Here is an 18381-nt window from a genome sequence, read left to right on the forward strand (position 1 = left end):
TCTCTTGTTGTTGTCCAGACGATGAAGCAAAAGGTTGTTTTACAGAAGCCAGCGCAGAACATTTAAACTATGTGAGCGGGACTTCTTTTGCAGGTGTGCATTATCACTTTTTAATGCACACCCAGCAGCCAATCAGAATCCAGTATTCACCCAGACCATGGAATAAGGATGCTTCATTGCTTCCGCTGAATGGACAGACCTGCTCTGACATTAGAGCTTCTTCATCTACGCTCGTGAATCTCATCGTGAACAACTTTCAGGGATGATAAATGAGACAAAAACAAGTTTGTTACTATTTTTATTAATCACACATTTCATGAACTCGTTTCAGACTCAGGAGGAGTTCTCCAGGCAGAACGCCGTTTAACTTTAATCCACTTTTGAAAACAAAAGGCCATAGGAAAAGCTCTATGTTTTTTTACCTCAAATATTAGCTTTTAGCATTGCTAATGCACAATCATGAACCTTAAGCACCCCTATATGAAACACTGTTCCTGGGGCCTAAACTGCATTTCTAATAGAATAAATGAATACAATTCAATTGACGTGAAAAATGGAAGGCCTTTATGAGGAAACATGGTTGAGAAGATGTTCACGCTAACATACGGATCTAAACGGCAGAAACCATTATTTTAAACAAAAACAAATCAACAGCTGCTAATGAGAGGAAAGCACCAAAGGATGCACACGCTCAGAAAATCTAATGGTAAGGGTAATCTTTTTACCCTTACCATTATCAGATGGCTCCATAGTGAAAGGTAGCATTTGTGTGAAGTTGTACGTGTTGGTTTTAAAGGCTGCATTCACCATGAACAGTTAGCAAGGAGAAGATTCACAACAAACCTGCATGGGAGTAAACAAAACCATCCAGACTACACACCCACTGTGCCCACTGTCCAGGACAGTGACAGAAATGTGCTTGAGAGGACCTAAAGTGTGCATACATAAGGAGTGTTTCCTGTCTTTTAGAAGTCAGTCATGTTTTTGTTAAGACTGTTCATGTTAAGACACGTCAAATAGGTTGCCACACAGCCAAAGTGCTTCTAGTATTCAGGACGTATGCCTCCACCTGTCACTCTTCTCAGACGTACCCCCACAGACTTCATGAAAGTGAGCGGACGCATGTGCAATAACTTTAAAAGACGGAGAAGAGGGATCCCAGAGCCAGGCCAGTGGCTGCTCCGGCGAGCATGCCCAGAGCCACGTCTCCGGCGTCCTCACGCTGCCGCTCCCGAATGACCACATGGTTCACTGCAGCGCCTGGGAAACACCACAAAGGACCGGGCTTACTGCCACCCTCTCTCATCTGGAGCTGTAGCACGCATGCCGTGTAAAAACTCACCTTGGTACTGATATGGATAAGCAAGGCTGTATGGTGCCCCTTCAGCAGAGTACACAACCTGTGTGGCGTTATGAGGAAGAGCCGTATAATCTCCATACGGGCCTGGAGCGTAAACCTGGACAAGAAGTGAGCAGAGATTCATGAAGCAGCATCAGTAAAATGATGATCATCTGCATTCAATCAAGACGTTTAACCGTTTGCCTCTAATCTACACATAGGTGGTTTTTTGTTTTTGTTACCTTTTCTGGTCCACACTCATGTAGGGCATTAAGGTGTTCTGTGTTTCTCTCTAAATACCTTGGAACTCATGCGCACCATTGTTGTTTGTCCAAAAAGGATTTACAGACAATAGTGTCTGTACTCAAGTGAAAATAATGAAAGACTGAACAAATGATGCATCGAGGAGCCGTTGAACGCTGCAGTAGTTCACCAGCAGGTGGCAGTCAATCCCAGCTTTAAATGGTCTCTTTTCCGTACCTAGTCCTTAACCCTTGTGCTATCCTAGGCACTTTAACATTGGGAGTTGGGTCATCTAGACCCACTAGACAGTGCTCTGAACCTTTTTTGATTTGTGATCTTCACTGGTGTCCATGGATTACATGAAATCTTTCCACCTTTATCCACCTTTGTCATGGTAGGGAGAACACGTCAATGGAAGGGTGTAGTCATCTAAGATAGCACAAGGGTTAAAGCAGGGGTGCTCATTACGCCGGGTCGATCTTCAAGGACATGAGGGTAGATCGCAGGTCAGCAAAGATAAATAACCAAAAAAATAAAAAAAGTACTTCTAAAAAATCCGTCAATCATCAAAATCCTCACCGAGAAGTACAGGACTTGATTGACATGCAGAACGGCCAATCAAACATCCTCTGAAACATAACACACTGCACATGTGTGATTAAATTCACTGAGCACAAATTCTGTCATTAGAAAGTCGCTTTGCGCCCCGGAGCACGTCAAGTCCCCGGCAGAAGACCACTCCGGCCCACTGGAGTGTTTATAGAAGCCCCGACCGCCCCGCATGTCTCTTCCTGCTTCCGTAGTTCCCGCCCAATGGATCCGAGCTCACCAACACAGCAGTGTATTCCGTGGCACGTGCTTGTCACGGAGCCAGCTGGCTTTAGAAATGCCCCGCTCCCCCCAGACCATGGTTTACAGCAGAGCATGACATACGACAGTCACTGCTTTCTGTTTTTGTAATAAAACGCACCCCTGCCTTCAAATGTTTTGTCTGTTTTATCCATTTACATGGTTTCCTAAAACTTCCCATTCCTCCTAAAGCCAAAGAAGTCCACTTACAACCTTTTCAGGTATTTACTCTTCCAAGGAATTGCTCAGAGAACGGTTTGGGATTCCTGAAAATTGTTGGACTTTTTGTAATGAGGATATGGAAACAACTGAGCATCAATTGTGGGCGGCCGCGGTGCAGCGGTAGGGCGGTGGACCCATGATCATAATATTGCACGTTTGATTCCCGCCTTGCACACCATGTGTGGAAGTGTCCTAGGGCAGGACACTGAACCCCACCTTGCCTCTGGGTAGGTTGGCGCCAGCGTTTGGCAGCGGCGCCGCCACCAGTGTGTGAATGAGTGTGGGACTGTAAATCGCTTTGGGCCTTGTACGTAGAAAAGCGCTATATAAATATTCGCCATTTACCAATTCTTTGAATGTTTTTACTCTAATGTCTTTTGGGACGATATACATTATTGGCTCTTCCCCAAGATTCCATGTTTAACAGATTTTTCTATGAAGGACATCATTTTTGGGTTTATTTTAGAAAACAAAACCACAGAAATTATTTTAAATGTTGTCATTATCCTGGATAAATTCTGTTTACCGTACACAAATGTCAATTCCTTATAAATCAAACTATATTTTTTCACATTTCATAAAGAACTTTGCTTTTATTTTTCATCTGTAAACTTCATGGAAAATAAGGTTTGCTATGAAACTCTAAAGTATCACATGTAATTTACAGCTTTTTGATAAGTTATTGATCATTATAATGCCCATGTATCCCCCTTCTTTTAGGTTTGTATTTTTTGTTATTATTTTGTGATTGTTGTTTACCTTTTTCTGTGCCCGTTCTAATTGTAATTTTGGCTGTGAGACTGTAAACCTCAAGTTAGTCTCTTCAATAAATAAAGATTTAAAACAAAAATGTATGTGGTTTCCTCCTTTTACCTGTGGATGGGCGTATTCCGAGTAGGGGGGAGGAGCCGATTCCATGACTTCCTGTGTGAAGCCGACCTGCGGGGCTGCAACCACCTACACACGTCAGAGCAACAAAGGTTTCCCTTAAACCGTAACTCTGTCAGAAACGCCAGACAGAAAACGCTCACAGGTCTAAACTACAAGCTTCTGTTCCACTTGATCCCATCTGATTTCGTGTTCATTTTTAGATCAAATAAAAAAAAAAAAAAAAAATCAAGCTTAGTTTGAGTCTAAACGTATCAGACGATGAAAAATCTTACCATGTTAATCCTGGCATCTTGAAGCGCCATGGTCCATGCTCTGTGTTAAGAAGCAGGAAAAGACGTCAGTCTCACTAAAAGCTTCTCCACAGAACCCAAGAACTACATTTGATCAAAGGTGACACCTAAAGAGTCTTACAGAGCATCATCTGCACTGTCAGCACACAGGCTGATGACACGCCCGTCCCTGCACACTATCTGCAGCAAGGCATCACGGGACTTCCCCTCCGGGGGGGTCAGATCTGACAGGAAATGCAGGAAGGCCCACAATAAAAAAACTCAACGTTTAACTTTAAGGGTCAGCAACTGTCACAGTATCGCGGATGCTGAAATTCACCCTGGCATGCAGCAGAGTTGCGGATGTTGATGCAGCTGACTCTCATGTGGATGTCATCCTCCATGTCCCGCCTCTGCTGATCATTGTAGAACACCAGGCGTCCGTCAGCCCATAGGTCAAACCAGTTTCTCTTCCAGCGGCGCAGGATAGTACCTGCGATGAAAAGAAGCAGCTTCCATCAGCATCTGAACCTCTTTTTTATTACAATTAAATATAACTAATTGTCCAAAACATACAGAACAATAACAATGAGGATGCACATGCATTACAAAACATACATCACAAAAAATTAAAAATGTTCCAGGGCAATATTTAATTATTACTGTTTTGTTCTAATAAGATTCTAATTCTTTTGTTGTTACAGGGATTATTTTTAGAAACTTTAGATTTGTGAATATCAAACTTACCAAATATAATAAATTAATTTTCATCTGAAATTTGAAAACAACGTTGAAATGTATAAAACATTTTTTGTAATATTTCAGTTCCAAAATAGGTGACTCAATGTGTCTAGCTGCTCTTTGGGATGACCTGCATAGGCCGCGCATGCGCGTGACTCACTCTGTCTGTGAAGCCAACCGCTCTTCACCACAGCCATCTGAGAAGACACAACCAAACATGCTGGAAGTGAAACTCAGCAGAACCCCAAAAACGGACTAAATCGACAACAAGGCTCGATGTGACCTGAAATATGTTAGCAGTAGCTACAACTTCCGCTTTGACATGTTACATACATTCTACTAGATGCAGAAAAATTTCCCCAAAGCCGCATTTTAGCCGCAGCGTAAATTTAATACCAACAAAACAGTTTGGAGGCTCAAGCAGTCATAGATGCTATATGGTTGACGTACGTACGTAACCGCGCGTGTGACTCGACAATTCGTCAAAAGGCAAAAAATAATTTGCAACCAGCACGAGATGAGAAGCTTCTGGAGCGGACGGAGGGACCTGCCTGTTCCGTTAGCCGGACCGGACGGACGGACAGAGAGGCTGCAGGAGCCCCGCCCACCGAGACGTTTGTTTTGAATGACGCAACGCACCAGCTGACCGAGCTGGAAAGTGCTGGTAATCTGAGCGGGAACGCGCATGTGAAGGTCTCGCTTGGTCTGCGGGGTGGTGGAGCTGCCAGATCTTCGGTCGGTTTCCCGGTGTTTGGAGCGGAGCGCAGGTCGACTGTCTGCGGAAATACCGTCTAACTACAATCAGTCGAATGCTCTGGAGACGAGACGGGAAGAGAAAAGTTTGAGCGGCGGCGGAGCGGAAGTCCTACAACGACAGGGACCGACGGGCGACCCGGAGTTACAAAACAAACTTAGCGTAGCTTGGTTTGGCTAGTAGTTTGGAAGCTAAAGAGCGCGCGGGAGCCGAACTCTCCGTCAACAATGGCTACTGCTATATACCTGGAGCACTACCTTGACAGTGAGTATCCGTAGAAGGTCCTGGAGGAGTTTTGGTTCGGGCTTCTTCGGTCTTTTTCGTCGCCGTGTGGCTGCGGGTAGTTTAGCAGACGGTAAAGACTAAAGTGTGTGGTAGTAGCACACCTAAACTGATTATACGTACATGTTTGTGACGTCACTTGGGTTGACTTGTGATGGCTTCACAGATTCACGCCGGAGCAGAAATATACTGAGACGAAACCCTTTTAGTTTAGTATTTCCATTGGAGTCACGTTTTTATTTATCTATTTTTATTATTGAGGGATTTTTAACTCAAGAACTGTTTTTCAACCCCGCGTGAAGGCGCTTCCGTTTGCTGCCGGGACTTCATGATGTGCAGCCTGTGCAAACCGCCTTTTTGGTTACTGCGCAGGCCCGGTGCCCCCCTGACTCCACGCCCTGCAGACGAGCCCTTCCAGCTGACGCTGGGTGGCGCTAGAGCGCTGTGCATCCTGTCAGCCCCACCATGCTGAGCACGACCATGATGTGGAACAGGGGCCACCTACATCCTTAGAGCAGCGTTTTTTAACCAGTGTGCCGTGGGAGATGGTCATGTGTGCCGTGGGAAATTGCCCTCATTCACTGATCTAAAAACATTTACCATCTCCAGGATTTCAGCTCAAAAGATCGGATACGTCTCAGATTCAGGACCACATACCCAAGGGGCCTGGGTCACATTTGAAAAGATGGGATCTGCGTCGTCCAGACTGTCATGAAAAGATCAGATACAGGTCACAGGGGGGCAAAAAAATCGGAATTGGGTCGTTTCAGTCTGTGGTGTGAACGTAGCCTTTGACGTCTTGAAACCACAACGAACACGCATCAAACAGTTTTTAAATATTTTAACTTAACTTTTATTACATCTTTTAGAAGAAACAGCTGCAGCTTCCAGCTTTTTCTGCCACAATTATCACAGAAATGCATGTGAGATTGTGGAGGGACTGTACATCAATACAGACTAAGAGTTTCTCCCTTTTCTTTATTTTTGGATGCTGGTGTGCCGCGGGATTTTTGTCAAGGTTTAAGTGTCCCGTGGCTCAAAAAAAGTTGAAAAACACTGATCTAGAGAGCAAGACTAGAGAAAGCCAGAAGGAGCTGCATTTCCAGAAGAAAATGCAAGGTTTTAACGTATATTGCTTAATGAAAATGAAACTAAAAGGGTAAGAATGGGCACAAAATAAAAAATTAAATAAAGAAATGTTCAAAGTTGACCATAAGTAAAGTAAAAACGGCAAAATAATAAAGATATTTTTGTGAAAAATGCCAGACAAGTTTCTGCACCCAGGATTCCCCATGTATTTCAATGGAGGCAAAAATCATGGAATATCTGGAAAAGTTCAAGGATTTGAAGGACCAAAAGTCATAACTGGAAAAAGCTGAAAGAGCTGAATAGTTAAAATAGCTGAAAAATTGTAGAAGGAGATAAGCGGCCAAAAATGTCAGAAGATACTATGATAAAGAAAAAAAGAGAAACAGGAAAATAATGGGTTTATTTATAGCACTTAACCAATAAAAGAAGAGAATCCAGACGTCAACATAAACCTCTATGCGTGGTCTTTCAGCTACAGCTTGTTTGAGAAGCCATAACACACTGATGTATACATCCCTTTGAAACTTCAAATGTCTTTGAAAACATGTTTTTGGTGGCGGATCTTTCTTTATTTCTTACTCGTTTTCCTGAGTCCTGGTGGAAAATGCCAATTAATCGCAAATTTATCGATGTATCGTGATTTCAAGCTGTGCAATATCCATATCGCAAAAGTCAGCGACAATTTCAATAAATGGTAAACCTTAAATGTGCTAAAACAATCTTATGGCAACGTGAACTATTTAATGAATTGAATAAATCTCTTTATCCATTTGACCAATCAGATGGAGCCCTTCCTGTTGTTGACCAATCAGATGGAGCTTTCATGTTAGATGTTGCCCTCTTAATTAGACGAAGGTCATTTGGAGAATAATTTGAGGTATTTTGACCCTTATTTAAATTATACTTTGCAGTGAAATGGAAACGTTTTTGTTGTTTTGCTATTTGTTCATTTATCGCAAGTTATATCGTCATCGAATATTGATCACTAATATCCCATATTGCGGGTTTTCCTCATATCGTGCAGCCCTATTTGATACTATCTGTTATATTTGGTGACCGGCTGTTCTGGGGCAGAACAGGCATGTCTCCAGGGGAAACTACCCAATGTCTGTCCAGCGTCATGATCCCATGTCTCCCTGTGTTTACTTCTCCAGGTATTGAGAACCTGCCGTGTGAGCTGCAAAGGAACTTCACGTTAATGCGGGACCTGGACAGCAGAACTGAAGGTAGGGGTTTTATCCATTAACCTTTTAGCCAAAGGCGACAGAAAAGGAACTTTTAGAAGATGATGGCTTCTTCACTGAAACCCATCATCTGTGGTAGACATAGAGGTTTTTCTGCTTTCCTTTGAGTTGTCCGTCGTTGTGGCTCAAAACATTTCTGCTCCTCTGCAGAAAAGAAAGGAGAGATTGACAGACTGGCAGAAGAATATATATCCAACGTGAAGAACCTGGCTTCAGAGCAGAGAGTGGAACATCTACAGAAGATTCAGAACGCCTACAGCAAGTGCAAGGAGTTCAGTGACGACAAAGTTCAGCTCGCCATGCAAACGTATGAAATGGTGAGCCTTCATGACACGCCTGACAACACGCCACCTTTTTCCTCTCAAGCATGCCTTGTGAACAGAGCCGTTTGAAAGACGTCTTCTTCTGTTCTAAAGGTGGACAAACACATCCGCAGGCTGGATGCAGACCTGGCCCGCTTTGAGAACGAGCTGAAGGAGAAGCTGGAGCTGACCGGCTACGACAGCACCGACAGCAGAACCTTGAAAAGTAAATCCTCCCGCTGGAACCTTCTCGGCCAAAGTTTGCATTGGGGGGCTTATTGTTTGTGACGTTTGACTCAGAAGGTGACTCACGGGGGCAGCGGGACAAGCGTGGATCCAGAGGACGGGGAAAGAAAGGTTCTGACGACGACTCTCCCAAAAAGAAGAAGATGAAAATCAGGTAATGTTGGTTTTTGTAAAGCTCGGGGGGCTCTCACGGTTTTTACTTTCCTCTTTTCATCTTTGTGTTTTTCGGCACACCCCTCCCTTCATGAATGTTTCAGCCAAGACTTGAGCGACGCTCTCCTGCCAATGCAGCCGTCAGACGTTCTGGACATGCCAGTCGATCCCAATGAACCCACCTACTGCCTGTGCCACCAAGTCTCATATGGAGAGATGATTGGATGTGACAACCCAGATGTAGGGTTTTTTATTTGTATATTTTCTTTTATCCTTAAATTTACCCACACTTGATCTCAACCTGTCTTTTTGTTAGTGTCCCATCGAGTGGTTCCACTTTGCCTGCGTTGACCTCGCCACTAAACCAAAAGGAAAATGGTGAGTTGATCCGTCTAACCACTTCAGAATCAAGTTAACCCACTTCCCTGTGGTCGGTTCATGATCTTCTGAGTTCTCAGATAGTTGAGACAGTCGCTGTGGTTCCACGTGCAAAACGTCTTTGATCGGATCAAAGATTGGATTAGAACTGAACTGTGTACATGGCTCAGAATAACTATATCTGATTATGACAAACGTTTACATACGCCACACTTTTTGTCAGAATAAATGGACATGTGCAGGACTGTAGAAAATACCGGAAACTACTGTACAAGAATAAATATTGAGTTCTGTTGTAAACAAACAAAGCTGCAGCGTAGAGCGAGAGGATCTTCTAAACGTGGGAATAAAATCAGCCTTTATTATTTCTGAACATGCCGGTAAACATGAATTCACATGATTGGTGACACGGTTTCTCAGGACTGGACTGCATTTCGGAGACACGGTTCTCCTGAGTCCGGACTGCGGTCCAAAGCCTCCTCCAGAGCGCACACCGTAACAATGCGCCCTCCCCTGTCCGCAAACATGAAGCTACAAGTCCGGCTGCTCTGCTCAGACCAGGGCTCAGCAACCTGAACCTCTCAAAGAGCCATTTGGATCAGTTTCCCACAGAAATGAAAGCACAGGGAGCCGCAACACTAGGGGTGTTAGAAAAGATCGTTTCGCAGATATATCGCGATAGTTCTTTGAGAGACTCCTCTAGAGCGCCATACCGTCTACGCATGACCAAAGACAGCGATCACGGTCACAATAAACTGTTTGTATGCAGCACGATCAGATCAACAATCGGCATAACCCACCTATTTCAGTCGGAAAGAAATTTTGATCCGAATGAGTCTGATCAGTACTGAGTATTCCGAACAGCGTGTTTACATGATGGCTGTAACCGCAGCTAGAGATCTGCCCTTTTAGCAGATGGCATATGATTATGTTGGATTGAAAAACACTTGAGTGGGGTCTTTAGTGTGAAGTAGTAACACTTTATGCCCCCACCATCATAAAGGAACCAGGTTTAAATGGTAAGGGACTCTCTTTCTCCAACACAATAAAGGCGCCCCCCCCCCCTTTTTTTTTTACATGCTACCAGCCAGCTGTTTCAAGCGTGGGAGTTCTCCCAGGGAATCTGGCTTTTTCCAACAGAACGCTTGCATGACAAAGCCATCTGCCGCTCAGCTCCTGCATTTAAACGGAACAAAACCTCTGGATGATTGAAGGAGTGACAGGTTTCTGAAGCGTTTGGTGCGAACGGCAAAAGAACAGAACAACCCCAATCATACTCATGTTTCCCTATGGAACCAGCATTTTCAGTGTGAACTAGCTATAGTTAAAGCTCAATAACATCTAGTTCCACAATCACAGCAACAGACAAGACGTTAGGAATGTTTCATAAGCCTCAGCCAGGTGGATGAAGCGTTAGGACAGAGCGTTCCAGAGTTTGGGAATGCTTGATCCTCTCTGGTTCAAAGAGAAATCCCCAAAAACCTGACCTGCTGGTCTCAGTCTTTCTAAGACGGTTTGTGAATGTTTTTTTTTTTTAACAGCTACAGTTTTGATTTTGTTTTGGGGTCTGAACACTGTTGGTATGTCAGGGGGAAGCTGCATTGCTCCTTACGGACAAATAACTGATTGATCATTTGAATGTTCATCTCATCGACTGGTGTCTAAACTCTGTCTTCCTTTGACATGGCAGGTTTTGTCCGAGGTGCACCCAAGACCGGAAGAAAAAGTAAAAGTTACTGTCAGGAATGCTCAAATGTTTTGCTTTTATGAAATAACATAGCATAGTCACGTGTGCTTACAAATTACCAAGAGAACGGTAGGATTGTTGGGCTTGATTCAGATCAATCTCCTTCCCCATACTGGCTTCATGGTATATCCACAGTGGTTTTAAAGTAAACGCCTTCTGTGCTCAGGGCGAGGTTAGAATACAATCTGGTGAGTAATAAGCTGTGTATGTATACCTTTCCACTCGACTTAAAAAAGTTTAAATCCCACATTCTGGTTGAAGCATACTTGAAGTGTCGGCTCCTGAAAAAACGCTTTTTCTAACCAGAAAGACGATGCCTGCTGAAAAATGTCAAATCTAAACAATGTTAATCTAAACTGCAATAGTGGGGAAAAAAAGGAATGATGTTTTTTTTTTTTGTTACTACCTCCTTTGGATTAACATTTACACTGCAGTTAAATGTGGTGCTTAAAACAAGTACTACTTCTGTTCTTTTTCAATTCGCTCACACCAAGACAAGCACAAAGTTAGAACTCAGACTGTGTCCAAGTCAAAACGCCTACGACATTTTTGAATGTATTGTGGTACTGTGGGTGTCTCCGGTCACCTGAATATGAGGTATTCAAGCACTTTGAAGAAAGTACCCTGAAGAAGTATGATCCTGCAGGCTGGGTGTGATCTGTAGTTCATGAACCTTTGCTGTAACACGTAACCATTGAAAAGTCTGTCGGGCCAATAGAGATGGAAGGGAAACACTGTCCAACCTTCCATGGAACTATATATTTTATACAAGTCAATATTTTGTAGAAATGTTTCCAAAGAGATTTGTTTTATTGTTGAAATACTACTATACATTCAGATTTTATTTAATAGAAGTTTAGATTCTTCCTAATGTTTGACTGAAAATCATGTTTTGTAAGCCACAAATGTTTGAACCAAAGTTTATGTATTTTCTTCAACTCTGTATTTTATAACAAATAAATTTTCACTGGTAATCACAATTTCGGTCCTTTTAGTCTTTATTTGTGTTGCATTTCAAGACGCTGCTGTTGATTCACTTCCCTTCATTCGGTCAGTGGTAACTTTGACAAGAAGGGAGCTTGAGATAATTTCTTCTGACGTGTTCTGGTTTACAGTCATTGGATTAAATGGAAGATGTAGAGGCCTATGGAGATTTTATTTTAGTGTGATTTTGGAGTTGGTGTTCCTTGGCGGGGAGCTTTAAAATCCGTCATCTGACTCATCCCAGCTACAGTTCTCCTGAGGGGCCTTTTCAAAATCCACCTCCAGGTCATAAACAAAGCCTGGATCATCCTTGTGCTTCCTATTTCTCTCAAACTCTCTGTCCATTTGAGCTTTTTTGCGAGCTAGTTCCTTGTCATCTAGTTTGTTGAGGTCCTCGTCCGGGTCCAGGTGGAAGGTGGAGAGGCTGTGCTTCAGGCTCAAACCACGTAGGTGATCCTGGAGGAGGATGTGAAGCTTCTCTAGTTGGCCCTGGGAGACCGCCTCCAGGTAGTCCCTGTGCCGAGGGTGCTCCTTCAGCTGCTCTGCAGCCATGCAGCAGTCTGGAGTCAGAGGAGACACGGTGAGGAAGACGGCTCTGATGTTTTTTTTTTTTTTTTTTTTTTTACAACTTTATTGAACAAAGCATAAGCATACAAAATCCAGCATCAAAGACTCAGAAAGAGCATCAGCAGTGATAGTCAATGTCATCAATCCAAACTTATTGAATCATTTCAAGAAGAAAAAAATAATAATAATAAAATAATCAGAAATATATCCAAAATAGAATATGCTGATAGAAAAATAAATTATCTTAAAATATATAAAAGGGGATTACAAAATAATGATAATAATAATATTTATAATACAAAGTTTTCTTAGAGGAGGGGATTACCTATCAAACAAAAAAGCACAAATTATTTCAGTGTTACTTGCTTTGGGTGTATTAATTTTTTTTATATATTCATAAAACTGGAGCATCTCGAACTTAAATATGGTGAAGTTGGGAGTTGTTTTTTTATTCTGCACTTATGAATGTAAAATTTGGAAAGGAGAAGTAACAAATTAATACTTTTTTCTACTTTTTTATCATCCGAATTAGACGGCTCTGATGTCAGGAGGCCTCAGCATCATCATGCTTACGACAACAATCAGGACCCCAAAAGAAATCACTGCAATGGTTTGGGCTACAGAAAGACTAAGGCCGGATCATCGTACTTTCTTTATCACACTGTTTCGTTAATTTATAAAAATCACAAAATAATGTTGTTGCTTTTTTACCTGACAGCTTTGTAAAGTTTCTTATGGGTATTACTCTTTTCCGCAGCTTTTTGGTCTCCGTATTTACATAAACTAAAACTATGGACGGTGGGTTAAACCGCACGCCGCATCGCTTTGCCTCAAAACGCATCTCCTTTGCCCCAAATGTATTTATTTGGTCTTCATTTAAACACTTCTAGCGCAGCGATGCGACTTAGCTAAATAACATAACTAGCAGCACAGAGGTAGAAGTGTTGATGCTCGGTAGCCTACCACCAACTGCTAACACGAAGGACTTCGCTTGCGCCTGTTTAGAATTCCTCAATGTTTACTCTTTAAAATTAATTGTATATATAAATAATGGTTATGTTAAATATGTGTATATTTGTTATCCCATGTCAAAGTTTTTGTTTTGTTTATTATGCGGATGAAAACCGCGAGCCAACGTGTTTTTAGACAGGCACAATTGTAGCCATCCTAAGCTTGCTAAGGGTCCTTCACAAAACACTTCCTGAAACACTTTCTTGATTCGAATAAACGAACATTCAGTATTTTATTTAGTGCTCATTTTACTGGAGTTTTTAATGTACTATTTACGCTTTTATCTTTTTTTCTGTTCAGCTCCGTGTGTTTGTTTGCTCAAAGAGGGTAAGCAATGTAAAACGTCCTGCCTCGAAAACACGGTGGTGAATGATATAATGATACATGTACAGATAAGTTCTCTCAACCATACATTTTAATTGGTAATGCTATTTCTGACTAAATACATCTCAGTTGGAATGTGGAACATGCATATGAAAGGTTATTAAACAAGCTTAAGTCAGAAAAAAAAACTGAACAGAATAATTTAAACGTCGTTTTTGTTTATTATTAGGAAATGGTGATCAGGAGCCCTGCTTTTTCCTGAAAGGCCTCCAACCCTCGTTGTATGTGGAGCTCAGCCATAAGGGCTTTCACAGGTGCTTGGAAACACGTGTTCAGAATCAGTGAAACAAGTGTTTCAAATGTTGTGAGTCCTTTCTTTGTGCTGTGCAGGGAGGTGGTGACCACCGTTGAGCTTGGCAGTGAGACTCCGGCGGATGTCAGAGCTTTGTTGGTTTACAGGTGGCCCAGGGACGTCTATGTGGACCCATATCAAGTTGCATCTCTGAGTCATCAACGTGGCTGGCAGGTTGAATCGAAAAGATCTCTCAAGTTTAATTTACACTGAGAATTTAAAATCTCCAAATTAATGTTAAATGGTGTTTTTTGTGTTTTACTGAGGTGCATGTTTCTGTCTCTATCACTAAAAGATGTTGTTTAATACCGCTATCGACCTAGAAGAGCCAGCCCACAGGACTTCAGAGTTTTCCACCTACGTGTTTCCCTCCCATGCCGGACCAACTCCCAATCCGCTAAAAGTAACAATTCCTATTCATGGTCGCTACCACAAGCCCTCCTTTGATGGGAAAACCTTTACTCCTGTTCACATTGAACTTCCTGAGCTCCTGCTGTGGACTAAAAAGTGTAAGATTCTAAGTTTACTGTAAAGCCGTAGAAAATTCACAATGTTGAAGGACATTTTTAAAGGACTTTGTTTTTGATTTTTTTTTCTTTACACCTTGCTGCTTCAACTGCTTTAATTAGGGGTTCAAAAATTCATTTTAACAGCAATTAGATTCATGTCATAATCTTTAGTTGACGGTACAATTCAATGTTGATCTTCTTCCTTCTTTTCCTTTCGGGTTTGCCCTTCAGGGGTCACAACAGCAAATCGATTTCCTCCATTTAACTTTGTCTTCTGCATTCTCTCCTCCAACACCAGATACCTTCATGTCTTCATTCACTGCATCCATAAACCTCCTCTTTGGTATTCCTCTAGATCCCTTACAGCTCCAGACTCAGCATCATTCTACCAATACATTCACTGTCTCTCCTCTGGACATGTCTGAAGCATCTCAGCCTGGCCTCTCTGTCTTTATCTCCAAACTTCTATCATGTGCTGTCCCTCTGATGTCCTCATTTCTGATCCATCCTGGTCCCTCCCAAAGAGAACCTCAGCATCTTCATCTCTGCTGCCTCCAGCTCTGCTTCATGTCTTTTCCTCAGTGCTACTGTCTCTAGGCTAAACAACATGGCGTGTTGATTCTACAGCTTTCCTTTTATTTGAGCTGAAACTATCACACCTGACACTTTTCTCCACCCATTCTAACCTGCCTGCACTCACTTCTTCACTTCTTTTCCACATTCCATTACACTGGACTGTTGACCCTAGTTGCTTAACCCTTGTGCTATCTTAGATGACCCCACCCTTCCATTGACGTGTTCTCCCTACCATGACAAAGGTGGATAAAGGTGGAAAGATTTCATGTAATCCATGGACACCAGTGAAGATCACAAATCATTGAAGAAAAAAGGTTCAGAGCACTGTCTAGTGGGTCTAGATGACCCAACTCCCAACGTTAAAGTGCCTAGGATAGAACAAGGGTTACAACTATCCACTTTTTTTTTTAATAAATCACTCTCACACACTCCGACCAGTTTCAGGCTGTTACAAACTCTGATATAACAGATAAAATGGGAAACCAATGGTGACGAAGATTTTTTTCCAAGCACTGAGCCGCTGTCACCACCACGCCTCGTCAAATTTGCGCCCCGGACAATTGCCGGTATTACTTGTGCCTAAAACCACCACTAGCGCGCGCCCCCCCTGGCATTGCATCGGCGCGCCCCACTAATTGAGAACCACTGGTCTAGTTTCAACTACTCTTTCCCATAACTTCATTGTGTGGCTCATCAGTTTAATTCCTCTGTAGTTGCCAGAACCCCCTTATGCTTAAAAATGGGCATCATCACAATTCTCCTCCATTCCTTAGTCATCTTCTCACCACCTAAGATGTTGTTGAAGTTTCATCTCTCCTAGACACTTCTATACCTCCACCCGTATATCATCAGCACCACATGCCTTTCCTCCTCTTAGCTAGCCTCTTACTCTGTATACACTCCTGCACCTCCCCGTTTCACCACTTATTAACGTTCTTTCCTGATGACATACCAAGTACACTCCTACCTGTCTCCCTGATCACATTAGCTGTAGTTATCCAGTCACCTGGGAGTACCTCCTGACCACCCGGAGCCTGTTTCAACTGCTTCTTAAAAGTCATGCATCATTCTTCCTTTTTCAGCTTCCACCAGTTTATCCTCTTCTCTGCCTTTTTGCTTTCTTTCTTTATCTTCTTCATCACCAGAGTCATCCTACACACCACCCTCTATGCTGTCTGGAAAAACTCTCACCTACCATAACTTTGCAGTCACTGATCTCCTTCAGATTACACCGTTTACACAAGATGTAGTCTGTCTGCCCATCACCTCAGTTTCCTGCACCAACATGTCCATTGAAGTCTGCACCAATAACAACTCTAACTTCTAGGGATGCTCATCATCACTTCAGCAAGGTCCAACTAGAAATTCTCCTTCTCCTCCAGCTCACATCCCACCTGTGGGGCCTACACACTAATAACATTAAACATCACACCTTCCATTTCCATCTTCAAACTCATCCTTCTGTAGTAGGAGATATTTAATATAACCAACACTAAGGACTTTCCTCTTCCATCTATTCCTACGAACACGCCTTCCTCTTCTTCTTCTTAAACCAACAGTAGTCCGATTTCCACTAGCACCCTGTCGGTGAACAGCACCGATGGCAGTTATGTTAACCCGGTACTTGACTGATCCAGTATGGATATCATAGTTCTGATTCGCAGATTTGGTTTAAAAAAGATTTTACGTCTGATGTGCTTCCTGACACAACCTTCTGTGTTTATCCGGGCTTAGGACCTGCACAACAGACCCTGACTTGAGCCCCTTGTTGTTAAATGGTGGCTAAAAAGTCAAATGGTAAAAAAATAAATAAAACAATTTTGGACAGTATCATTTGTTTTCATTTTTTTCTATTTAGGCACTCCATTCCAAAGGTTGGAGCCACACACTGTCCTGGATGCTCCGTGCACTGCCAGCAATACCAGCATCTGTTCATGGGTTAAAATCCAGAATCCAAACAAGGTTTGGACAATATTGCTCCCAACGTTTGGCTTTTTTACAGAACCCCTTTGTTTCTGTGCCGTTTATCCAGAATACACATCGTCTCTTTCAGAACTCCGTCCCAATGAGTTTACACCTTCCAGTTGGTGATGGATCTACAGTCAGGCTCATTAGCACTGGGACTCTTGTAGTTACACTTATCTGCTGTGTTGTTTTGTGTCACTCCATGCTGAAGCATCAACTCAGATGACTATCATGGTTCCATGTAAAACTGTATCTTGTGTTGTAAGTTAATTAATAAACAATATTATGACCAAACATATGAAAATACCAGGATTTTGTTTGTCAGTGGTCTCAGAAATAACTGTTTAACAAATACACGTGCCTTAATGATTAATAAAAAAATGCTTTTTTTTTAAGACATTCTTCAAGACTGTTAATATTTTTCCTTGATTTTTAACTCGGGATGTTGATGAATGCCTTTATCTGTAAGAAAAAAAGATATCCAACTAATTGTACATCTGTTTTGAGCATCAGCACTCATTCATGTTAACATTTGGGCTGTATTTCTATGGAAGTCCTGTCACCCAGAATTCAAACTTATGATCATTTCTCTATTGACAATTCAATTTGCAACTTAAAAAATACCTTTTACATTCCAACTTCATGCTTGCAATTTGAAAATGGATTATGCGATTTAGAAGTGTGTGTGGATTTTTAAAGGGTACTCTGTTCTAAAACATTGATGCCACAGATTTACTTATTTGAATGCAACTTTACTTGAAATTGATCCTTTAAAATTAAATGTGTTTATGTGCAGGAGTCAGACAATTCTCTGATGGTTATAAATGTAGAAAACATTCAAAAAGATCCCAGGAACAAAGTGGGATCATTTATTTTCTGTTTATTTTTGTAACTGTTTTGTCTGTCATTTGTTTTTGAGGTTAGTTTAGTAATGTAAACTTTAAGAAATGTACATTTTGAATCCTTATACAGTATTCCCAAAATGTTTCCATCTAGATAAATTGATACGTGCACAATATTACCAAAAGTATTCTCTCACCTGCCTTATTCCTGCCACCTGAAGTCCCATCCATTCCTAACCCATAGAGTTCAGTATGATCCTGGTCCACCTTTTGCAGCTATTACAGCTTCAACTCTTCTAGGAAGTCTGTCCACAAGGTTGAGGAGTGTTTCTAGGAATTTGTGACCATTCTTCCAAACAGCATTGATGAGGTCACACACTGATGTTGGTGGAGAAGGCCTGGATCTCAGTCTCTGCTCTAATTCATCCCAAAGGTGTTCTGTGGGCTTCAGGTCAGGACTCTGTGCAGACCAGTCCAGTTCATCCACACCAGACTCTGTCCT

The 18381-nt window shown here is 42.1% G+C and overlaps 4 protein-coding genes across 12 annotated transcripts; 2 read left to right on the plus strand and 2 right to left on the minus strand.

The window, feature by feature from the left end:
- Nucleotides 1-281: 281 nt before the first annotated feature.
- On the minus strand, nucleotides 282-5902 carry plekhb2 (pleckstrin homology domain containing B2). 6 transcript variants are annotated; one of them, XM_020702937.1, is made up of 9 exons: nucleotides 5714-5902; nucleotides 5566-5642; nucleotides 4715-4751; nucleotides 4154-4306; nucleotides 3956-4058; nucleotides 3817-3856; nucleotides 3527-3610; nucleotides 1343-1457; nucleotides 282-1260 (listed from the first exon to the last, which is right to left on the minus strand). In XM_020702937.1, exons 3-9 carry the CDS (start codon nucleotides 4749-4751, stop codon nucleotides 1136-1138), a joined length of 657 nt encoding a protein of 218 aa, XP_020558596.1. In that variant the 5' UTR covers nucleotides 5566-5642; nucleotides 5714-5902; the 3' UTR covers nucleotides 282-1135. The 6 variants fall into 6 exon arrangements, with proteins under 6 accessions (XP_020558596.1, XP_020558597.1, XP_004067660.1 ...); XM_020702938.2 differs by lacking the exon at nucleotides 5714-5902 and having other exon boundaries at nucleotides 5566-5653; XM_004067612.3 differs by lacking the exons at nucleotides 5566-5642; nucleotides 5714-5902 and adding an exon at nucleotides 5106-5183.
- On the plus strand, nucleotides 5208-11729 carry ing5 (inhibitor of growth family member 5). 2 transcript variants are annotated; one of them, XM_011473730.3, is made up of 8 exons: nucleotides 5208-5572; nucleotides 7834-7905; nucleotides 8074-8240; nucleotides 8340-8451; nucleotides 8526-8625; nucleotides 8729-8864; nucleotides 8941-9002; nucleotides 10693-11729. In XM_011473730.3, the coding sequence occupies exons 1-8, from the start codon at nucleotides 5536-5538 to the stop codon at nucleotides 10730-10732; spliced, it is 726 nt and encodes a 241-aa protein (XP_011472032.1). In that variant the 5' UTR covers nucleotides 5208-5535; the 3' UTR covers nucleotides 10733-11729. The 2 variants fall into 2 exon arrangements, with proteins under 2 accessions (XP_011472032.1, XP_020558598.1); XM_020702939.2 differs by having other exon boundaries at nucleotides 8529-8625.
- Nucleotides 11682-13243, minus strand: cep19 (centrosomal protein 19). Its single transcript, XM_023953978.1, has 2 exons — nucleotides 13012-13243; nucleotides 11682-12293 (listed from the first exon to the last, which is right to left on the minus strand). The coding sequence occupies exons 1-2, from the start codon at nucleotides 13139-13141 to the stop codon at nucleotides 11950-11952; spliced, it is 474 nt and encodes a 157-aa protein (XP_023809746.1). The 5' UTR covers nucleotides 13142-13243; the 3' UTR covers nucleotides 11682-11949.
- Nucleotides 12986-17335, plus strand: pigx (phosphatidylinositol glycan anchor biosynthesis class X). 3 transcript variants are annotated; one of them, XM_023953977.1, is made up of 6 exons: nucleotides 12986-13098; nucleotides 13865-13949; nucleotides 14026-14161; nucleotides 14283-14496; nucleotides 16931-17034; nucleotides 17126-17335. In XM_023953977.1, exons 1-6 carry the CDS (start codon nucleotides 13092-13094, stop codon nucleotides 17261-17263), a joined length of 684 nt encoding a protein of 227 aa, XP_023809745.1. In that variant the 5' UTR covers nucleotides 12986-13091; the 3' UTR covers nucleotides 17264-17335. The 3 variants fall into 3 exon arrangements, with proteins under 3 accessions (XP_023809745.1, XP_023809743.1, XP_023809744.1); XM_023953975.1 differs by lacking the exon at nucleotides 12986-13098 and adding an exon at nucleotides 13496-13638; XM_023953976.1 differs by lacking the exon at nucleotides 12986-13098 and adding an exon at nucleotides 13655-13791.
- Nucleotides 17336-18381: the final 1046 nt, after the last annotated feature.

This window comes from Oryzias latipes, chromosome 4 (genome assembly GCF_002234675.1).
Source record: "Oryzias latipes chromosome 4, ASM223467v1".
NCBI lineage: Eukaryota > Metazoa > Chordata > Actinopteri > Beloniformes > Adrianichthyidae > Oryzias > Oryzias latipes.

What these genes read in the sequence shown, in the direction of transcription:
- cep19 (XM_023953978.1), bottom strand. Translation starts at nt 13,141, where the DNA reads ATGCGTTTTGAGGCAAAGCGATGCGGCGTGCGGTTTAACCCACCGTCC. An exon ending in AAACTTTACAAAGCTGTCAG is followed by an intron (nt 12,294 to 13,011) that starts GTAAAAAAGCAA and finishes CTCTGACTCCAG; the next exon opens with ACTGCTGCATGGCTGCAGAG.
- ing5 (XM_011473730.3), top strand. Translation starts at nt 5,536, where the DNA reads ATGGCTACTGCTATATACCTGGAGCACTACCTTGACA. An exon ending in CGACAGCAGAACCTTGAAAA is followed by an intron (nt 8,452 to 8,525) that starts GTAAATCCTCCC and finishes CGTTTGACTCAG; the next exon opens with AAGGTGACTCACGGGGGCAG. An exon ending in AAGAAGAAGATGAAAATCAG is followed by an intron (nt 8,626 to 8,728) that starts GTAATGTTGGTT and finishes TGAATGTTTCAG; the next exon opens with CCAAGACTTGAGCGACGCTC.
- pigx (XM_023953975.1), top strand. Translation starts at nt 13,575, where the DNA reads ATGTACTATTTACGCTTTTATCTTTTTTTCTGTTCAGCTCCGTGTGTT. An exon ending in TGTTTGTTTGCTCAAAGAGG is followed by an intron (nt 13,639 to 13,864) that starts GTAAGCAATGTA and finishes GTTTATTATTAG; the next exon opens with GAAATGGTGATCAGGAGCCC. An exon ending in AGCCATAAGGGCTTTCACAG is followed by an intron (nt 13,950 to 14,025) that starts GTGCTTGGAAAC and finishes TGTGCTGTGCAG; the next exon opens with GGAGGTGGTGACCACCGTTG.
- plekhb2 (XM_020702937.1), bottom strand. Translation starts at nt 4,751, where the DNA reads ATGGCTGTGGTGAAGAGCGGTTGGCTTCACAGACAGA. An exon ending in CGGTTGGCTTCACAGACAGA is followed by an intron (nt 4,307 to 4,714) that starts GTGAGTCACGCG and finishes TTTTCATCGCAG; the next exon opens with GTACTATCCTGCGCCGCTGG. An exon ending in AAGATGCCAGGATTAACATG is followed by an intron (nt 3,611 to 3,816) that starts GTAAGATTTTTC and finishes TGACGTGTGTAG; the next exon opens with GTGGTTGCAGCCCCGCAGGT.